At 41.4% G+C, this 18,951-nt stretch overlaps 1 protein-coding gene across 2 annotated transcripts in view; it reads left to right on the top strand.

Moving 5' to 3' along the window:
- The window catches only part of STN1 (STN1 subunit of CST complex), a 45,894-nt gene extending 29,244 nt beyond the window's left edge, over positions 1-16,650 (top strand). The window contains exons 8-10 of one of the 2 annotated variants that reach the window (XM_068197992.1): positions 3,640-3,762; positions 4,305-4,377; positions 16,495-16,650. In XM_068197992.1, the coding sequence (XP_068054093.1) occupies positions 3,640-3,762; positions 4,305-4,377; positions 16,495-16,583 (285 nt within the window). In that variant the 3' untranslated portion in view covers positions 16,584-16,650. Of the gene's footprint in view, positions 1-3,639; positions 3,763-4,304; positions 4,378-8,271; positions 9,866-16,494 lie in introns of those variants that run through there. The other variant, XM_068197991.1, reaches the window with a different exon arrangement.
- The last annotated feature ends 2,301 nt before the right edge of the window (positions 16,651-18,951 follow it).

The raw sequence follows: 18,951 nt of genomic DNA, 5'->3' as shown, positions 1-18,951 counted from the left end.
AGTGCTGCCATTCCAGTTCGTGAGTGTCACTGGCTTGGACGCGTAACTTGAGTTGTGCTTTCCAGAGTGTGCTCTTCGTACTCCTCTTGATTTGAATATTATCTCAAGGTCACCAACAAGAAGTAGTTAAAGCAGGAAGTTTTGCAGTGTTGTTCACACTGTCTGTGTCTACCCTGTACATTGTACTGTAGGTGTAACACAGCTCATTGTAAGTTCTTGATGCAGTGTCTTTGTCTTTCTGCCTCTCAAGGAAGTTTCACCACTGCTTTAAATAGGTATATTGCAAGGCTTGTTATAGGACTTCAGGACTGACATGTCCAGGATCACTATTACTAAAACTGTCACCTGCCTAAGCCCAGGATTAAACATTACATGAGAAACTGCAAAAGGTGATTCCATGAGTAGAATCACATGTGTGGTTATACCAGGAAGCTTTAACATCATCAGGGTGTGATTCATAATGAGTCAAAGGTTACATATTACCAGTGTTTTGAACAGACTCACTAATTCCTGTACCACTTCATTTCTTTGACCTATTATTGATTGTACAGAGAATTTGTCTTGTTTTAAAGGTCTGAGAATAACTGGTTGCACAGCACCAGCCCACTAAGCTATCAGTGAGGCCTATCAGATGGAATATATTGATTAAAGTACCAACTTAATTCTGGATACATAGATTTTTCTGTTGGCTTTGCTACACAGCCCTTGGCCATTTTTGGGAGTGAGGGTAATGATAGTAAAATTATTTAATAGCTGCTTCTTTGTCAGGTTACACACATGCACATACACACAAGCACACACACACACGTGTTTTACAAAACACATGACTGATCCTTGAATGCTCCTGTGTTTTGGCTGTACAGTTTAATTTATTTGAAAAGGACCTGATTTGGAAGAGAGGGGTTACTGCTTCAGAGAATCTGCTGTTACTGCTTCAGAGAATCTGAAATGGTGCACCCTGAAACTAAGGCATGCCCAAGGGGGGCACTTAGCAAAAGGAGCTGTGAACACTGGGAGAGGTACTGGGGAGAAATGCTATTGACTTGTGCATTTGCAGGATGAGATGCTGGAGTTACTTTGGGTGGACCAAAAGAGCAGACTAAGCAATTTTAGACTGTGTTGACAAAGAAACTTAATTGCTATTTTACCCAGAGGAACAGAGAGGAGGAAGCAGGTTCTAGAGCACACTAAGAAAAAACCCCAAATTTCCCCTGTCATTTTATGGTACTATTAAACACCAATAATACTTAATATTTTTGTATTAGTATATAATATGGTATTATTAAAGTGGGCAGGAGCTCTATTTTGTTTTTCAGAAACAGTCCTTCTGCCATGAAGCCCTTTTCTGTGGATTCTGCAGCACATATGAGAGAGTGCTGATATGGAGCAGCTGCTTACTTATAATAAGGCCTCGCTGCTTTCACTCTGTCAATGCCTTGACTTGCATTTTTAGTGATTCTGTTTCAGTATCCATCCAGGCTGAGCTGTGTGTCAGTTCACACAGAGTCTGTTTTTAATTATCTCCCTTTTCTGACAGGATTTCAGTGGTAAGCCAAACTGAATAATTATTGTGCTTCTTTGGAAATATTTTTATCTTTTTTTTCTCCCCAAATGTTTGCTTTCACATTAAAAATTGATCAGAGTCTTGAGTTGGTTGCTTTGCTAGCAATTTCTTACATTCTTAAGGATTTATTACTGCATGTGAGTGAGAGGCAAAGTCTCTTCATTTTACATATGGCTCTGAGAATGTGCTGTTCTGTGAGCAAATATTCACTCTTCACTTAATCCTTCCTGCTGCATTTTATGTTTGTTTCTTCAGTTCATCAGAAGAGGCACAATGAAGAGAAATACCTTAGTAGTATTAATGCTGTGACTGTAACAGTGTCCAGATGCATGGCCAAGTTTGTAATTAGAAGTAGAGTCTGCTGTTATCCAGATTGATGCTGTGGTGGACAGGAGGACAGACAAGGTTCAGGCACTGAATCCTTCAGTCTGAAACAGAGGAAACTGAACTGAGAATAAGAGTCATTGTTCTGTGTTAACTATCTTGAAGTATTCAGCAATTATTTTTACTAGTGATTTGAGAGGGAAAAGAGAGTTAACTGTTGTGGGACAGAGAGATGTGATTATGGCCTGTTGAAATCCTGAGGGTTATCTGGAGGAACGGGAGGGAGAAACTTGTGATGCATGCTAACACCAATATCCCTTTTGGATCCTAGAACTATTTCCAGTTAGGTACATCAGCTTCCAGGCTGTTGGAGTGTCACTTGAGAACTGCAAATGGATTGAATGAATGTTTTGTGAGGAGATATTCTTCCTTTGCTCCTGTGGTGTCCATTTTGCATATTCATGTACTTTCTTTCTAGTTCATGATGATTGCCTGCTTCACTCCTGAGGCTCTGAGCTGCTTCTGGTGAGTGAAGTAGGATATGTGAAGACTGATATTTTTGTTCAGAACAGGGTTGGAGCATTTATGGTGATAGTTGAAGGAATGGCTTGGCAAGTCTTGCTCTGGTTGCTCTGGTGTGGTTCTAGTTATCACATGGTGGTTTGTGGGAAGGAGTTTAGCTCCCTTCCCAAAGAAAACCACAGGCAGCACAGTGTGCTCCCAACAGATGAGAAAACAGCAATTGGGGAACTGAAGCAGTCTGTGTAGATAAATGGGAGGTTGAAGGGCACAGTAGGACAGATGGAGATGGAGAAGAGTAAATTATAGTCTTGCTCTTATCTACACATACTTTCCCTTCTCCACAAGGAATTGTTTCCTTCTACTTCCCTAGCTGTCATTCCATTCTCTTAGCTCTGCTCTACTTCCAAACAAACCCTGCTTTTGCCTGGTTTTTTCCCTCCCCTTCCTTCTTTCTACTCTCTTAGATGTGTCCCAAACACAAAACCCTGTTCTAAATAACCTCAATTATGGACTTCCAGATACATTGTTCTCCTTTCACAAAAAACTAATTTCCCACCTACCCTTAAAACTGAATCCTTTGTTTCCTTATTTCATATACTTGTCTTAATTTCTTCCATGCTTTTTATCTTTTCACTTCATTAGGCTGTGGAGAAGCTCCTGAGAGCATGACCAGAATGTTTGTAAAAATTTGGAAACAAAGGGGGCAAGAAACAAATACTGGTTTTGTCAGTTTTCTCCTTTCCCTGAAATCAGGAGATGGAAATCCAGTCCTCAGCACTTGGATTCCTCCTGAATATCGTCTTACAAAATACTGATTTTCCTACCTTCCTACCCTTATTACCAGGAAAACTCTGAAAGTGAACAAAGCTTGATTAACAAAAAAGTCAAATGATCTGCAAGCATCACAAGTATATTCCAAAAAAAGATTTCTCTGTACATCACCAAATAGCTGCTAATCACAAAGAAGGCAGTTTAGAGATTGTGGGTCCTTAAGATTTGTACAAGGTTCTGGTGTTTGGGTTTTGTTTAAAGCTCAGAGATATTGGTTATTTCATACATAACAGATAGATTTGTGAATTACTAAATGAAGACAAATGTGTTACAAAATTCATGTTAAAGAGGAACTGAAGTCATCTTCTTCTTGAAAGCATCTGGAGCTTTTGCTGGTAACTTTGGTTGATCTGAGATTTCTGCTTCACCATCTGCTTCATTCCTTTCTTTCCATCCAGGTGAAGGCAGAAAGTAACTCCAGTTCCAAAAGGATTCACAGTGTTTTTAAGGAAGCAATAAAGATGCTACAAGAAAAAGGAGTGGTTTTCCAAAAACCTAGCAGCTCCAAGGACTTATACCATGTAAGGAATTGAACTGTGGTTGCAAACAAGTTCAGTAGTATGACTTTCATAATCAGTAAAAACGGTAAAAATATTGCAGAAATAGTAGAAATGTTTCAGAAAGAGAAGTTAGACATCCAGGTGCTCTCAGTTTACTCAAAAGTATTTTCTGCAGCTTACTTCACTGTTGGTTGTACCTCTATCACCCACTGAGTTGTTCCAAGTTCTGCCTGTGCTCACTAGGCTGCCAAACTGCTCTGATCCAGCTGAGCTCACTGAAACCTGGGGCACAGGAGAGTTCTCCTTATTGAAGTGGGTTCAAGCTTGCTGTTCTGCTGAGTCAGTCACCCTCCTTTGGGTCAAACTTAGTTGTATCATGTCCTTCACCTAACTCATGGATGCTGCTAATCGTATTAAACATATTGCCTGAAGATTTGACATCCATTATTAGTCTTGGAGGCAGCATGAAATGCAGAGTGTAATTATGACAGTGTTAGCTTAGAATAGACCATGGCATTGGATTGTTTTTCAACAGCAAGGCCAGTTTCTCCTTTTTTCTTCAGGTGACTGAGCATGATAAGGAGCTGTTTAAAGTGACCCTTGATGTGATTAAAGAAGACTGTCGAAAACCCAGGCGTAAGTAGCAGAGTGATCAAGCTCTGATGAGCTGGTGCTGATATACCGATGACAATATCTCCTCCTGCTGCTGGATTGGATATGCTGCTCGTCCTCACCCTCCAACTCAAGCTGTTGCTGGTGTAGCTAAACAGTATAGCTAAAAGCAGGAGTGCAGGAGCAGCTTCCTGTGAGCATGGAGTGAGAAAGAGCAGGTGTGCCCAGCAGGAAGCAAACTTCTCTGATCTGAAATAAGCAGCCATTATCTTAGACCTATATATTTTGAGAATACTTGGATTTTGGGAGGAACCAAATGTAATGAAGTCAGGTCACCACCTAGCAGGTGTTGCTTTGCACTCTGGAGAAGTAGCAAATCTTGCTGGTTCAGTTTCTACAGGGGAGTTGACACAAAAGTGACCATGCAGAAAGGTGAAATCCCCACCTCCTTTAAGTCAACAATAAAACTTGCTTAAGTCAGTAGGATATTCTCTGGAGATTTTAAGCTCAGGTAGAGCTCAGATGGTATTTCTTTGTAGTTAAGGATTTCAGTCAAACAAAGTCTATTTCTTTTCCGGTAAGGAGCCTTAGGTGGCTTCTGAGTTATCCCTGTCCCTCAAACTATTGTGTCTTATTGCCAGAGTGATAACTTGTGCTTGACTTGAATGTGTTCTAATTACACAGGTACATTGCTACAGAGTGTCTTTCAGTTCATGGGATAGAATGTGCCAGCAGGGATCACTTGCTGCTGGAGTGCAGCTATTTGTGGGACAGAATGTGCTTTAGTACAGAATAAATGACTGACTGGAACATAGGACATAAAATCTTAAATTGCTTATATCCCTATACTATCATAACTACAATAGCACTTGTAGGACCTGGAGTATGATGGTTATCCTGCAGTGAAAAAAAGGCTAAGTGAGGCAAAATCAAGTTTGAGTTTTAACTGTCTCTCTTAAGAAGTGGTACAATTGTAGATAAGGTCTTGGCAGAAGAGGTTACTACTGGGCATGCAGGTTAATATGGGCTTGTTTGCCTGAGGGTGTTTCAGTGCAACAAATTGCTGTATCACATTGTTTTATTGTCTTTTATCCAATTAACAAACATCATTTCTCTACGAGTCAAATCATTCCTTTGCTCATTTTATACATCAGCTAGTTCTCCTGGTAACCTGCTTTTTTAATATAACTATGCCTCTATCAAGGCCAGAACCTCTATACAGTTGACAGAGGCACTGAGTGACTGCCTCCAATTTGTTCCCTTGTGCATTGTCACACTGGTCAAGTACTTTGTGATCCATGAGAAGTTGGGAAGTTCTTTCAGTCAGGAAAGTCAACAGCAGAGAGTAATTTGTCGATCAGTCACAGAAAAGACTTTGAAGAGTCCCGAGTCCTCAAAGCCATGTTTTCCATAATAAGCAGTTTAAAATTAGCAACTGTTTTACAAACCCTCTTATTCTCCTTGAAGCTTTCCTCCTACTTAGTTTCCCGCCGTAAAGAGGACAATTTCCAGGTCAGTGTCCCTTTGCTGGTCTCCAGAAGGACCATTCCAATGTCCTGGTCCTGGGCAATAGAAGCAAAGCCAAGAGGCTTGGATGGAAACCAGCCGGCGCGGCGGCATTTGCTGTCCGGGGATGATGCAAGAGCGCGGAGCTGAGCGCGGCTGCCGGCCCCCTCTGCCGGCGGGAGGCGGCTCCGGCGACAAAACAGCACATGGGCATTCACCTCTAGGCCCTTTTCTTGTTTGTTGCAAGAAATTCCTGCCCGTTTTCCTCCAAGAGTAATAGTGATCTTCCACGACAAGAAGGATGATTTATGATAAATCAAACTCTTCTCTCCAATGAGTTATTTCTCTGCCAGTTTTCCAGGCAACGCCTTGCCCCACTGCTGTAGTTGTGACACATTCCCAGGCCCAACCCAGCTATCTGAAACTATTGTACAAATTAAAAAAAAAAGAAAAAAAAGCCTTGCCTGTCTACTCAGAGCTGCACAAGCCCTGATCTGTAATGTGCCTACATGACAATCCTAGTCCTTGGCTCCACTTACAATACCTGATCTTAAATGCAGTCATGAGAGACCACTGTGGGTCCATCTAGAAACTTAATATAGCCAGACAGCACATTTTGACTCCAGACTGAACTGCAAAATGAATTTGGGTCTTGGTTTGTTTCTTTTTTTTATAAATTGGCTCTGTTTCTCTGTTTTATAAATTTTATGCTTAGATCAGGCTAATGGTAGATAGGACAAAAACCAGAACCACTTGAAGTTAAATTTAATATGTCTGAATGTACTCTCTGTGAGATGTCTGCAGTGAGCAAATGGTAGTTGTTCTAAAAACTCTGTCCCCTCTGATGTTGGTTGTCAGGCAGGACAGTTAATCACAGCCTGGCTTCCCTCAGCTGCTGGACAACAGCAAGAACCCAGGATATCACTGAAAGAGGGAGAGGAGTGTTTTGGGGTTACTTAATCATTGTACACACCTGCAGCTTCCCCAAAGTGCTGTTTTCTACCAGCACCTAGGGGGAGAGTACACATTGTACTGTTAGGTAACACCTGAGTCATTAATGCAATTCATTGAGATTTAAGATACTCTAGATCAGGGATGGGCAATTTGACCTTCTTATGACAAACCTATGACAAATGCAAAGTGCAGCTACCCATTTTGTTTGCAACAACAATCACTATGACAAGGTAGAGGCATTGTTCTGTTCTCTGCAGTTACCTCTCCCAGGGTAGTGCACACATTTTTGGCTATTGGTCACAAAGGTCTTTTTATCATGCTGGATACTTCTGAGGAAGTATTTCTGCCTGATTCACAGCCTAATCAGAATTAGGCTGAACTGTTTATTTACTGCTATCTACCAGTGACTTTTCTCAACAGGTTCTAAGGCAGCTCTGGAGCTCAGCAGATTCTAGAGTAGAGAATTAACTAAAAAACCCAGAAAAAACCCAACAAAATATAGACCCCTCCCTGGCCCATGGCAGTTTCTCAGTACCCTTATCAAACTTGCCTTGCATCAGGTGAGCTAAGGAGAAGGAAAATAATTTGTGCTGATAAATCTGATTTATGTCTGTTTTCCATTGTCATCTGCTTTGGAGAAATGTTGTGGACCTCAGCACCTGGGGGACTGGGAGCTTGCAGCACGGATGATTAGTGGGTTACAGGCTGTGTTGGAGGAAATGATGACTGGGACAGCTTGAAACAATGCCCCACCTGGTACAGAATAGATGTGTTCACCAATGAAGGACCTCTGTGCTTGACCCTAGCAAAGGGGGTTATTTTAAACTTCTGTTCTCTTGTACATTGCAGGGCTAATTCCACTTAAAAGGGGATAAAATCTGATACTGATGGTTCCATGACTTTCTACTCCCATAATTGCCCGGGTGGTCTGCAGGGTAGGGATTGGATAGCATTGCAAGGTGAATGCAGTTGCAGTGCAGCAATTTTTCCACAAGATGCCAGCGTTGGGCCAGCGGTTACAGGCCCTGGCCACGCACCTCCCTGCTGTGCTAGATGTTGTGAAGTTGGGTCTCAGTAAAATGACTTTCATTTGGTTCCTTCTGAAGTTGCAAAAACTGCATGGCCTGCACAGGTGGACAGTGGAGGTACCCTTACATTATTAAACTCCTCATCAAGTTCTACTGAGCCTTGTATGTTAAGAGTTGTCAAGACTGAGTTATCTTTTACCCTCATTACTACTGTTACAGCCCTGACACTTCCCAGAAAAGTCACTGGGAACAGCTGATAATTGCAGAACTGTAGGCACAGACAGGATCTCTTTCTTCTGAATACACATCTGTTTCTGTATCTAGGGCACTGGGATTTTTCATTATTGATCTGTATTATGATAGTTCAGAAGAGACAGTTAGACTGAAATATTTCTTCTATGCCTGGCTGCATTTTCCTTTTTTTCTGCAGATGCTGAAAAAGGCTGCCATTTCCTTCATGTCCTGAGTTGTGTTCGGCAGAGCTACAACCCCTCTCTGCCTGAAGTGGTGATGCACCGTGTCTTGGAACTACTGGAGAGTAACAGTGATGTTGTCAGCACTATGGAAGGATATTTCATGGTATTTTAAAGAGAAAAGATAAGAAAGAGCGCTTGAGAGACTGTGAGAACCTCTAATTATCTGGTGTGATCTAGATAGTGGATAAAAAAGAGCCTTTTGATTCTCCAAATGCTATTTTTGTCCAGCTTCAGAGAAATTGTTCAAATACTTGTTTTAATATTCTTCCTGACAGCCTTGCTATTCCTAGTGAAAGTGGTAGTGAAAGAAAGAAACTGATTCTGGACATTCTAATCTAGCAGGGAAACTGGAAAAGAAACTGTGCTTTTGGAGTGGTATGAGACATTCACCGTCCTCACATCTGCATCCAGTGGGCCTAAAGAAAATTGCTGCTAAAGATCACTGTTTACAGCAGTGGTCATCTCAGGAGATATTTTTCTGGCTTAAAGGTTGATCCTGCTAGGTTTCATATGGTAATAGCTGTGGATCTTTCTTTTTATGTGAACCTGTGACACCTAAAGAAAGGACACACAAACAGGGATCTGCCTGTCCTTCCTGGCAGTGCTGATGCATCTTTGTGTGTGAATATGTGTTCCTCAATCTGGACAGCTTTCCCACTACTAAAGCAATCCTCACCATCCTCTGTGAAGTAATATTCAGGAATGGGGTCCTGCATCCCTTCCCCATCCTGCATCCCTTGCCCACTTGTTGTCAAGCATGTCTGCATTCCTCTGCATTCCCATCTGTGCTACTGATGCCTGTTGTTGTGTTTCTCTTCAGACTAGAATTCTCAAAATCAGCAAAACTTTGCTTCCTAGATCACAAATGGTAAAACATAAATTAGATGCTTTGGAAAAGAAAATACAGAAGCCATTGAGACCCACTGTAATTGCCTCTGCCTGTTACTTTTTGTGTCTTTTATTCTTTGTCACTTTTGTGGTAAAATACTGCCCATATCTGTGCTTTCAGAAGAACACAGGGCATAGATGAAACAACATTGGCCTGAAGAAGGTTACCATGCAAGATGTTTGATCTGGAATAATTATAACTCTGTTATGTGCAACAGTTAAAAAGCAAAGTTGTTCAATATTTATGCTTAGAGAGTGCTTGCTACTGCAGGGGCTTGTCTGTTTAATTAATCTGTTTAATTTATGGTGTGGAGGTGAGACCTTTAACTTGAAATGAGTACAAAAGATTGAATTTATCCTTTTCTCCTCTGCACCTTCCCTGTAACAGTTGAAACAGCAGACTCCCAGGAGGCAGCTGTAGTGGTAAAGCCCTATATAAGGATTGACATAGCAGGGAAAAATAAACCATATGCATGAGGAAAGCCAGTGAGTACCCCCATGTGTGCCAGCTCTCTGGTTTGTTATATTATCTGCCTCACTCCAAGCCCTGGCTGCAGTGAGATATAGGCTAAGAGAAAGGTTTGACAAAATATTTGGCATTTGCATTCAGAGGCCCATGGAAAACTCTGGCCTTAAAGAGACAGTAAGTTCGTTTGTAGTGGAGAACTATGGATAAATTTTTCATTTGCTGTGTGTTCCCTACTTGCTGCAGGACTCAGCAGCTGGTTTCCTCACATTGCTGCTCTGCTCTGAGTCAGGTACCTTCTAGTCAGATCTTAATATGGGCCCTGAATGGATGCTGAAGGGATGTACCTGTGCAGAAGGAAATACAAGAGGATTAAGGAAGGGTTGTAGAGTGTTTTTTCCTCACTCCCTCCACACAACCTGGATATCTCTGTAAATCAGAGAGAGAAGGCAGATGCTGAGTGAAGTGCTACTGAAACTTTAATTTTTGCCTATGAGAAGATCTGGTTGGCCACTGGGGAGATTTGCTTCTAAATTCCTGCTCTGATTGTTGATGAGTTTGAAGTGATGCTTAAAAAAAGGCTATCTGTGGAAGAAATAGCTTGGAATATTGATCCCTAAATTCAAATTCACTTCAGGAATTGCCCACAGTCAAGCAGTACATATGGTTAAGTTGCTTATTTGGAATGAATTTGAGGATATTTTAAAGGAAAGTATGTGTTTCAGACCATTTGGAAGAGCATGGCATCTAATTTATGAGACTGTCTTGGCCATTTTCTTGAAATGTTCTGTATTAGCAGAAGCATATTTTGCTGGGAAAGGGTTAAAGGAGCAGTGCTAGCTCAATGGGAAAGGCGATCCCCTCTCTCAAGTTAGAAGAAAGACCCTGGTTCTCCTGAGGATGACAGCTGAGTGTGTGGGCTGGATGAGTTCAGGGAGAAAAAGAGAGTTTGGAGATCATGTTGCTCTTTAGGATCTCTTTAAAATAAATTCATACCAAAATAGGATTAGATCTTTGGCTTTGCAGTTTGTATAGTTACAAGTGCAAATTCTGTTGCCTCCAACTCTGAGGCTGCACTTCCTGTGTTTTAGATGTGTTTCTTTGTGTAAAGTTTGCTAAAATCCCTGTCCACTGATTTTCTGTGCTTGGAGAAGGTAGTAAGGTAGTAAGGGCAGACATTGTATCTGCATCAGTCCTGCCCCTGTTGCAGTTCAAAAGCGGTGAACAACTGCAAAACCTTGGAGATGAGGTGGAAGGAACTTACCTCAGGAAACATGGGTAAGTTATTCTGGAAAGAACCTGTCCCTGGAAGTTTTTAAGTTGATCCTTGCTGGGAGTGCTCAACTCTTGTGATGGAGGGTGTGTTCTGATGGTGTTTGTTCCCTAAGAACAGGAAGAAGGGATTTTTCTCAGATGAGTTGTCTCAGGGAAGTAAGATGAATAAACACAAGGGAGCCTATAGTTTTTACAAGAGTGAAAGGTTAAGCTAAAGTTAATGGAGGAGCCTAGATTTAAGCTACACAGATTCTGACTGTCTCTGCAGAATAGTTGTGTCTTAAGCTTGCATGCTTTATTTTTTCCACAGTAGCCACCCAGCCCAGGTTAACAGTAGGTCTGGTTGAGAGCATTCCCTCTTGCACCTACAGGGAATACAAGATGCATATGCCTGCACAGCAGTGCCCTGAGGAGCTGTGGGAGCACAGAGCTCACTGTAGGCTGATTTACCCATTCACTCAGTATCTCTACAGTGTGCTTCTGTGACAGCAGTCTAGACATACCCATGTTGGTATAAGTCACCTTTATGTAAGTCAAACTACACACACTAGGGCTTTTACTGCAAATAAACTGTCTCTCTGTTTAAAGATCATATCCTTAACCAACAGAGTCATATCATGCACACTGTTAAAATTCTTAGACCACACCTATGAAATATTGTGCAGAGCATTCAGTGAAAGCATGCTTTCTTGTTTTGTTTAATTTGAAAACTCATTAGGCAACACAATTATTACTGGTTTATTAAAGAACTTAGAAGGTGGCACTTTAAAGTAAGACTGACAAGTGAGAATTCATGTTGTAGAACTGCTTCATGGCCAGTTCCAGTTTCCATAGCAACAGTTATGGCAGTAAAAGGTAGGTAAGGAAAATGGAATTTTTAAAAGCAGTTGGCATTTCTACATTACCTTAAAAAGGTAAATTTCCATAGAAATGCAGCACCTCAGAACAAAAACTACCTAAAAGAATCTCAGTATTATATTCTAGCAAAATGCACGGTGATTGCTTTTCTGGTGAGGAAACAAAGGAACAGCTTTACCTTCAGTCCTTGCCCTCTGCTTATGTGAGACAAGAGAGGAGGTTGCTTCATACCTCAGTTTCCCCCTTCTGTAAATTGGGAGTAATACAACTCCCTGTGTAGGTCATAAGCCTCAATTTTTTTGTAGTCCAAGTCATTAAAAGCTCTATGGGAGCTATTAGAGAAAAACTGTATGGCTGTGTGGGAGAGAGTGAATGGATAGATGCTGGAGTGGGACTTAGGAAAAGTTGTTCTTCTATTAGTACTAATAGCTTTGTATTTTTCTGACTCTTTTTCCATGCATATTGCTTTGCTTGTCTTGTCATCTTTCTCTCCAAGGCCTATGAGGCAATGATGGTCTCCCTGTTTTTATTTGTATCATATTTTTTTCTGGAATCCTGTTTTCTCTTATGACTTCTTAGATGACTTCATAAAAATAGAAATCCAGATAAATGAGTTCTGAGTATTCTTGTTCTGAAATCGTTGGATTGTAAATTTGGACCCATGAGGACATGCATTTTACACAACCTGCCTGGGAAATGAAGATTTACTTTCAAAATAATAAATGACCAAGTTAAATATTGGTGACATGACTAAAAGCTGTTACTGTTTTGGATCTATGTATATTTGTGTATTCCAGTGATAAACAACATAAATAGGACTTGCTAATTCATTATTCAAAGTGGGAATTCATCAATGAGCAGCCAGTGAGGCATGGAGCCACACAGAGAATTACGAGACAAAGTACTGGAAATCTGTTTGTCAAAGAAATGCTGTTTGGTTTACTTTGAAAGTAAGCTGATCCTGTGGGGAAAAGATGTGCCTAGCAAAGATTTGTATCTTTATACTTACCTCTAAATGGGAAAAGGAGCAAGTTCAGATCCCATGGGCACCCTGAATTTTGAAACTTCCTGTCAGTGCAGTGCTATGTTCTTTATTGCTGTCTTTCAGCACAGTCTCCAGTCTTCCTGCCCCAGCCCTCCAGGCTAGAGCAGAAAAAGTTCAGCTACAAAGATAAAAGAATAGTTACAGTAATTGGTTACCATCCTCCAGGAGTCCCAGTATTACAGCAACATTTTTGGGGATCCTTGTGGGCAGCAGGGAAATGCTGAGCCAAGGATCTTGGGTTTCATTCCCAGCAATATACCCTGTCAGGCACAGAGACTTTCTCCCTAATTTCTTTCATCTATTCCTGAACTCCACTCTCCCCTCCGACTCGATTCTCGGGCCCTTCATTTCAGTCACAGTCACAGATCCTGTCAAAATCCTTTCCTCTATTTTGTTCCCTTTATCTTTCCTAACTCAAATATCCTGGTCAGCATTTGGCAATTGAAACTTTCAGAATAATCCCCTTGCCTAACTGACTTGACACTGTTCACAGCCCATTCTGATTCCAGCAGTCTGTCCTTTGCTCCTTGTCTAGGCACCAGAAAGGCAGTTTTCTTCCTGATGTAGTTTGCAGCAGGAAAGAGCTGCAATTTCAGGAAAACAACACTCCTTCCACTCCACCCTCCTGAAGATTTAGTAGCACCCTAAATATTCTAGTGGTGGTTTTTTTGCAGGTATCCAAGTACAAAAAAACTATAATTAAAAAATAAGAGTAGTGTCTTGCCCAAACCTGAACAAGCAGAAGTCACGCCCCTGATAGAAGCTATCTGCCTCTCCCTGCCACTTTCATGTCCTTGCAGATCTCATTGCAGACATGATCTGTAAAGTTGATGTGGACTTCTAGCTTGTGTGTCTCTTTTTAGCCTGTTTTTTTCTGAGAAATTGGGACTCTATTCTGATTTGATTATACTATGCGTCTGGGCATTGGTCAACCTCTGTCCCACCACCCCAAGTGACTGGCTAGTTAATAGGTGTGAAGGACCCTGAACTGTTATGGTCTGGAACATTTGTAGGAAATGGATGCACTGATAGAATAGGGAAGCCCAAATCGGTGCCTCCCTGAAAGGGAAGGAAGAAAGTCAGACAACACCAGAGAAACCACACATGGGACAATCCCAAAGAACCTGTTCCTGTAACTTAAGGTGCCACAAGAAGTACTTGTTCTGCAAGTGCTCTTTTAAGAAATGATTGGACAGTTTTTGCAGAAGTTTCCCAATAGAGATTGCTCTAAGACAGTCATGATGGGAAACTGCAAATCCATTAAAATCTGGTAAAGCTGCATTGGGGTGCAAAGTTGAGCAACTGATTGTTAATGATGCCACCAGCCCATTTCCACTAATATCTTTTAATATGCAATGGAGGCTATACTAATCTAGTCACAGCAATTTACAAGTTGAAACCAGCCCAGATCAACAAGATTGCCTGAGAATAACACAGCCAGGAATTTGCCAGTGAAAGAAATAACCTAAAGGAATGATTTTCAGTAAGTGTTAACTACTGAACATTGCAGTGCCAATTAACCTGGCACAGCATGTCCTACAGCTCTTGTTTTAGCTTGCTTTTTTATTATTCACTGGAAGAAGGCACACTTCCCTACCAGCTAGAACTGGCGCTCTCTGCCACCTTCACATTGCTCTGCTGGAAACAAGGTAAGATAAATAGCAAATGTATGTCACTGTATAGCAACATGATTATAGACAGTATGTGCCAAGTCTGTTATTGGCCTGGAAAGTTCATGGTTCCTCCCAGGAGTGGAGACTTCAGCCAAATATTAGTGATACTTGGAAATAGGAGGGAGGAATTTATTCCCTCAAATGTCTTCCCCAACAGTGGAGTCCTGCAAGTCCTGCAGGCCTAACAGATTTTAACATGTGCTCTTCTTGGCAAGGAACAAAGGTGGTACAGAAATGAAAAAAGTGCTTGGGGCTGGGATTTTGTCTTGTTGACAATATTAGTAATTTGCTTTGAGAGTGTAGGGTCTGTCCTTGTGTTCATGTAAAACTCTTTGCTATATTGTCCACAAAAGAACATCTGAGCTGTAACAAGCCAGCTGGTGTTCTGAACTACTGCCTACACCGCTGACTAATCCCTCTCATTGTTTTCTGTCCTCACCTTGTCTTTTTTCCCCTCAATAAAATCTCTTGAACTTAATTCCTGATTCAAAGAAGCTATGGTCTCTGTCCTCTTGTGAGTACAGTGATCCAAGACAAACATAACAAAAGCAAACTGATATAGAGAAGAGTTTTTGTTGGAACCCTGAATTTAGGAAAGGATGAGAAATACAGAGGAAGGTGAAGGAGGAGGATTTAGCACAAAGACATTTGAAACGAGTCCTACTGAAAAAGGCTAAAGAAATAATTGCCTAATGATTCTGTAGACATCTGTTTCAGAACAAGCAGCAGGTGTTGCATGTAATGAAAGCAAGGACTTGTACTATTTTATTTTCTGCAATTAGAAAGCAGAGGAGGAAATGAGGTCAGGAAAAATGGAGTAAGAGAACATTTAGCATAAACAGCTGGGTAAATTTATATATATGCTCTTTCTCTTGAACAGGTCTGTTCTGCAGAGTATTTTGTCCTTCCTAAAAGACCAATGCCTTGGGTGCTCAAAGTTAGATGCTAAAGTGAAAGTTGGTCACCAATATGCCTTTGAGGACCAAAATGTTTAGGATAATGTAATTGTCATACAGATGTTGTCATGAACTGATGAGAATGATCCTGAAGGTAAAGCTGCCCTTGTCTCACAGGTGGTTTGTGTGCCTCAGTCACAAGAAAAGCGGCTGAGAAAGCATCCATTAGTGAAATGGTTCTTTAGGCTTGCATTCCTGGTGCTGCATGGCCAGGGCTTAACACCTGGAATGATGTGGATAGTGTGTCCACTGCTCCAAGCTGAAAAGCACACCTGCTAGGCCCTGCTAGAGAAACTGTAACTTCACTTTCCACAGGCCATTTTTTTGTTTTGGGATGATCTCATTTCTTGTTACAAGCAATTAACTTCCTACAGGGCATTTTATTTTTCAAGCATCTCCACCACTGCTCTACGAAGTTTAATGACTGGGGAGGAAAAAACTAAACTCTTTGTGTCTACCCATGGGATGATATTGCTGTTGAGGAGATCCAAAAGTGCTTCTACTATAGAAGTCTCTCAGTTGGGAAAACCACTTTGCTTTTGTATGAAGATAACAAAACAAAAAGTTAACACACTCCACGGCTGAGTGGTAGAGGTTGGATGTTACAGATTCTTCTTACAGTGCCAAGCTTGTGTGCTCATCACCTGTGTTCAAACTGCAGTTCCATGAGCAACTTTTCATAAGGTTTTATTTGTACATTTTTATAGTTCAAAATCTGTCAGTCAAATGTTTTCTGGTTTGGATATTGGCAGATAAATTCTTCTACTTTCTCTAGGTGCTGTGCAGCCAAATAAAATTACTGTTTAATTTCAGAAAGAGTTGAATGAGTAAAAAGAGTGAACAGAGAAATTCAAATTTCAAAAAGGGTTGGCAGATGTTTTAAATCTCAGCGTCCATGTATGTATCCATAGAAGTAACATGGGAAGAAAATGCAAAGAAACACTATTTCTTCCTAGACTGACTTTATTTAAAAAGCCCATGTTATCAATAATGGAGATTACCATGTTTTTTTGCAGAGGATAAAGCAGAATCCAGTCTCAAAATGTGCTATTTTGAGAACAGTGAGCATGCTGAAATCAGGGATAGCATCCGGGAAGAAACCTGAGGGATCTCAATCCAAACCTGTGATCAGTTTGGTAAACTTCAGCTGTCTCCAGTGTAAGCCTGAAACGTATATCATAAATAAAGAAAAGTGTGGCTTGGGCTTGATTTATTTTTTTAAGCGCTTCAGGAGATATCTAGAAAGCCTCTGTAAAAATGGAAAAGTACAAGGTGTACATGGATGAAAAGCAGCGTGCAATGTGCTGCTACCACCCTAAACACCATGCAGGGCACACACCACAGTGGGAAATCCTTCATCCACAACTGCTAAGAGAGGACTGAAAAATAATGTTAGTCATGAAAGGGTTAAGCTGTAAGATAGCTGCTTCAAGGAAAGGCTAATTTATAATTTAAGTCCAGAGGGTGAAGCAGCTCTTTCATAATGTAAGTAAAAGCTGTTATGCCGTTGGAAGCGCATGTACACTGCCTGCAGAAGGAATGATTATTTTGGTTTTTCCATTATACTAGATTGCACAGAGGGGCTGACAAAGCAGCACTCTCTGCTGAGGAGGCTGGGAGGGGAAGGGGCATGAAGATACTGTGCTAGAGGAGGGGGGATTTGCTCTGCCAACACTGCTGCTGGTTCCTTTGGCTGCCTTTTTCCATATTACCTGGGCCTATTTATCTCCAGAGTGAATTTCATTTGAAGAGCAGTAATCTCCCCAGAAGATGAAATGCAATTGGCTTTTCAAAAAGTAAGAAAAAAGATCACACCGTGCTTTGTTTCAGAGTTGGCGATTTGAATGCCAGACAGGCTCTACCATTCCTGTCATTCCTATCAAAAGCCGTGTATGTTGAAATGCTGGTGTGGAAGGACTGCATGGAAAGCAGCCTTTTTAAGAAGCTGAGGTTTTGTAAGTACAGAAGCTGAGATGGGAGTGAAACAAAGGCTCTGTGTTGTGCTGTTGCACATCAGAGCCAATAAAACCCTAAGGGGCACATCTCTAGTACCATGTCTAGCAGATTATGCATGCAACTCCAGTTGCCAGTAATGAGTTGTGTGGCTAATCTGTCATGCACAGCACTGCACAGTTCCCCTTCCCCCAAGGGGCTGAGCTCATGGCATTTTACTTCCCCCCAGGGTGCTGAGCACCGTTAGAGTCTCTTCAGTTAGTGGGACAGGAAAACATTGTGTTCCACCTGGCTGCTCAGTCAGAAAACAGAAAGGAAAATCATCTTTAACAATAACTCCAGCCACCACAGAGCTGTTAGACCCCAGCATGGTTAACATGCAGTGGCAGTTACCTATCTACAGTGACATGCCATGAATTAATAAGAGGCATTAGAAATGGCCCTAATGGAGCACAGAAAAGTCTGACCCTTGTTTTATTTTCTCACTGATTTAACAATCCAAGTGTTTTCAATTTACAACTCAAATGCTTATTTACAAAAAAATTGCCAACATGACAGAGTCCTCTTGAAATATGAAAACTCAAGTCATGCTCCAGCTCTGACAACATCACACACACACATTCTGTCACGCATCAGCTTTTGCTGTAATTGGAGCAGAGTCCAGGCTGCTGGGCTGTAGCTGCACTAGGTCTGTGAGGCTAATGTGATTACCTGCTTGTTCAAAAAAAAGCGAAAGAAGAATCTTTACCCCAATACTCACCTAGCAAAAGAGTAGGAAAAAAGATTTTTTAAATGGCTGGTTTATTTCAGCCTTCAAAAGCTGAATTTCCCAGGGTGTTCCTCAGGTGAATTTTATCAGAAGCATGAGTCTTTAAATCATTAAATGAGTGAGTTATTAAGTCAGCAGTTATTATTTATACTAATATGTGTGTTAAAATTGTTGTAATAGCAGAGATATTCCCATGCAATTCTAGGACTTTGGTAATGGGAACTTTAAGAAAAAAAAAAAAGTAAATACTAGGAGGTTTAGCACTAAAATCTCCAGAGTTATTTTCCTACAAATTAACAGTGTCTCAGCCTCATGATCATGGCCCTGGTCAGGTACAGGCTGTTCTGTATGTGGGGCTGGGCAGGCACCCAGCCTGCTGTGCCGCTCACTGGGTACCCAGGCTCTCTTTCATTCAGCCCCAGCAGCTGGAGCCCAGCTCTCCAACACAAGGCTGGGAAGTGCCATCAGCTTCAATTTCCCAGCTGCTGCCTAAGACAGGAGCAGATTTTCCCAAGCCTGCAGCATAATAAGGGGTTTTGGTTATTTTTCTGCCAGCTTTGCAATACTTGGAGATTGGACTCCCACCAGACTGGGTGTTGTACGTTTTAAAAAACTATCCATGCCTCTGGCAACGCACATTTTTCCTACATGCATGGACAGATGCAGCAAGCAAACAAGGAGAGCAGGAGGTGGCTGTGAGCACAAACCCATCAGATAATAGAGGAGGAGGGGGACAGAGGTGCAAAGGCTG

The sequence above is a fragment of the Anomalospiza imberbis genome, chromosome 8 (genome assembly GCF_031753505.1).
Source record: "Anomalospiza imberbis isolate Cuckoo-Finch-1a 21T00152 chromosome 8, ASM3175350v1, whole genome shotgun sequence".
Lineage (NCBI taxonomy): Eukaryota > Metazoa > Chordata > Aves > Passeriformes > Viduidae > Anomalospiza > Anomalospiza imberbis.
This window is presented reverse-complemented; position numbering and strand designations above follow the sequence as displayed.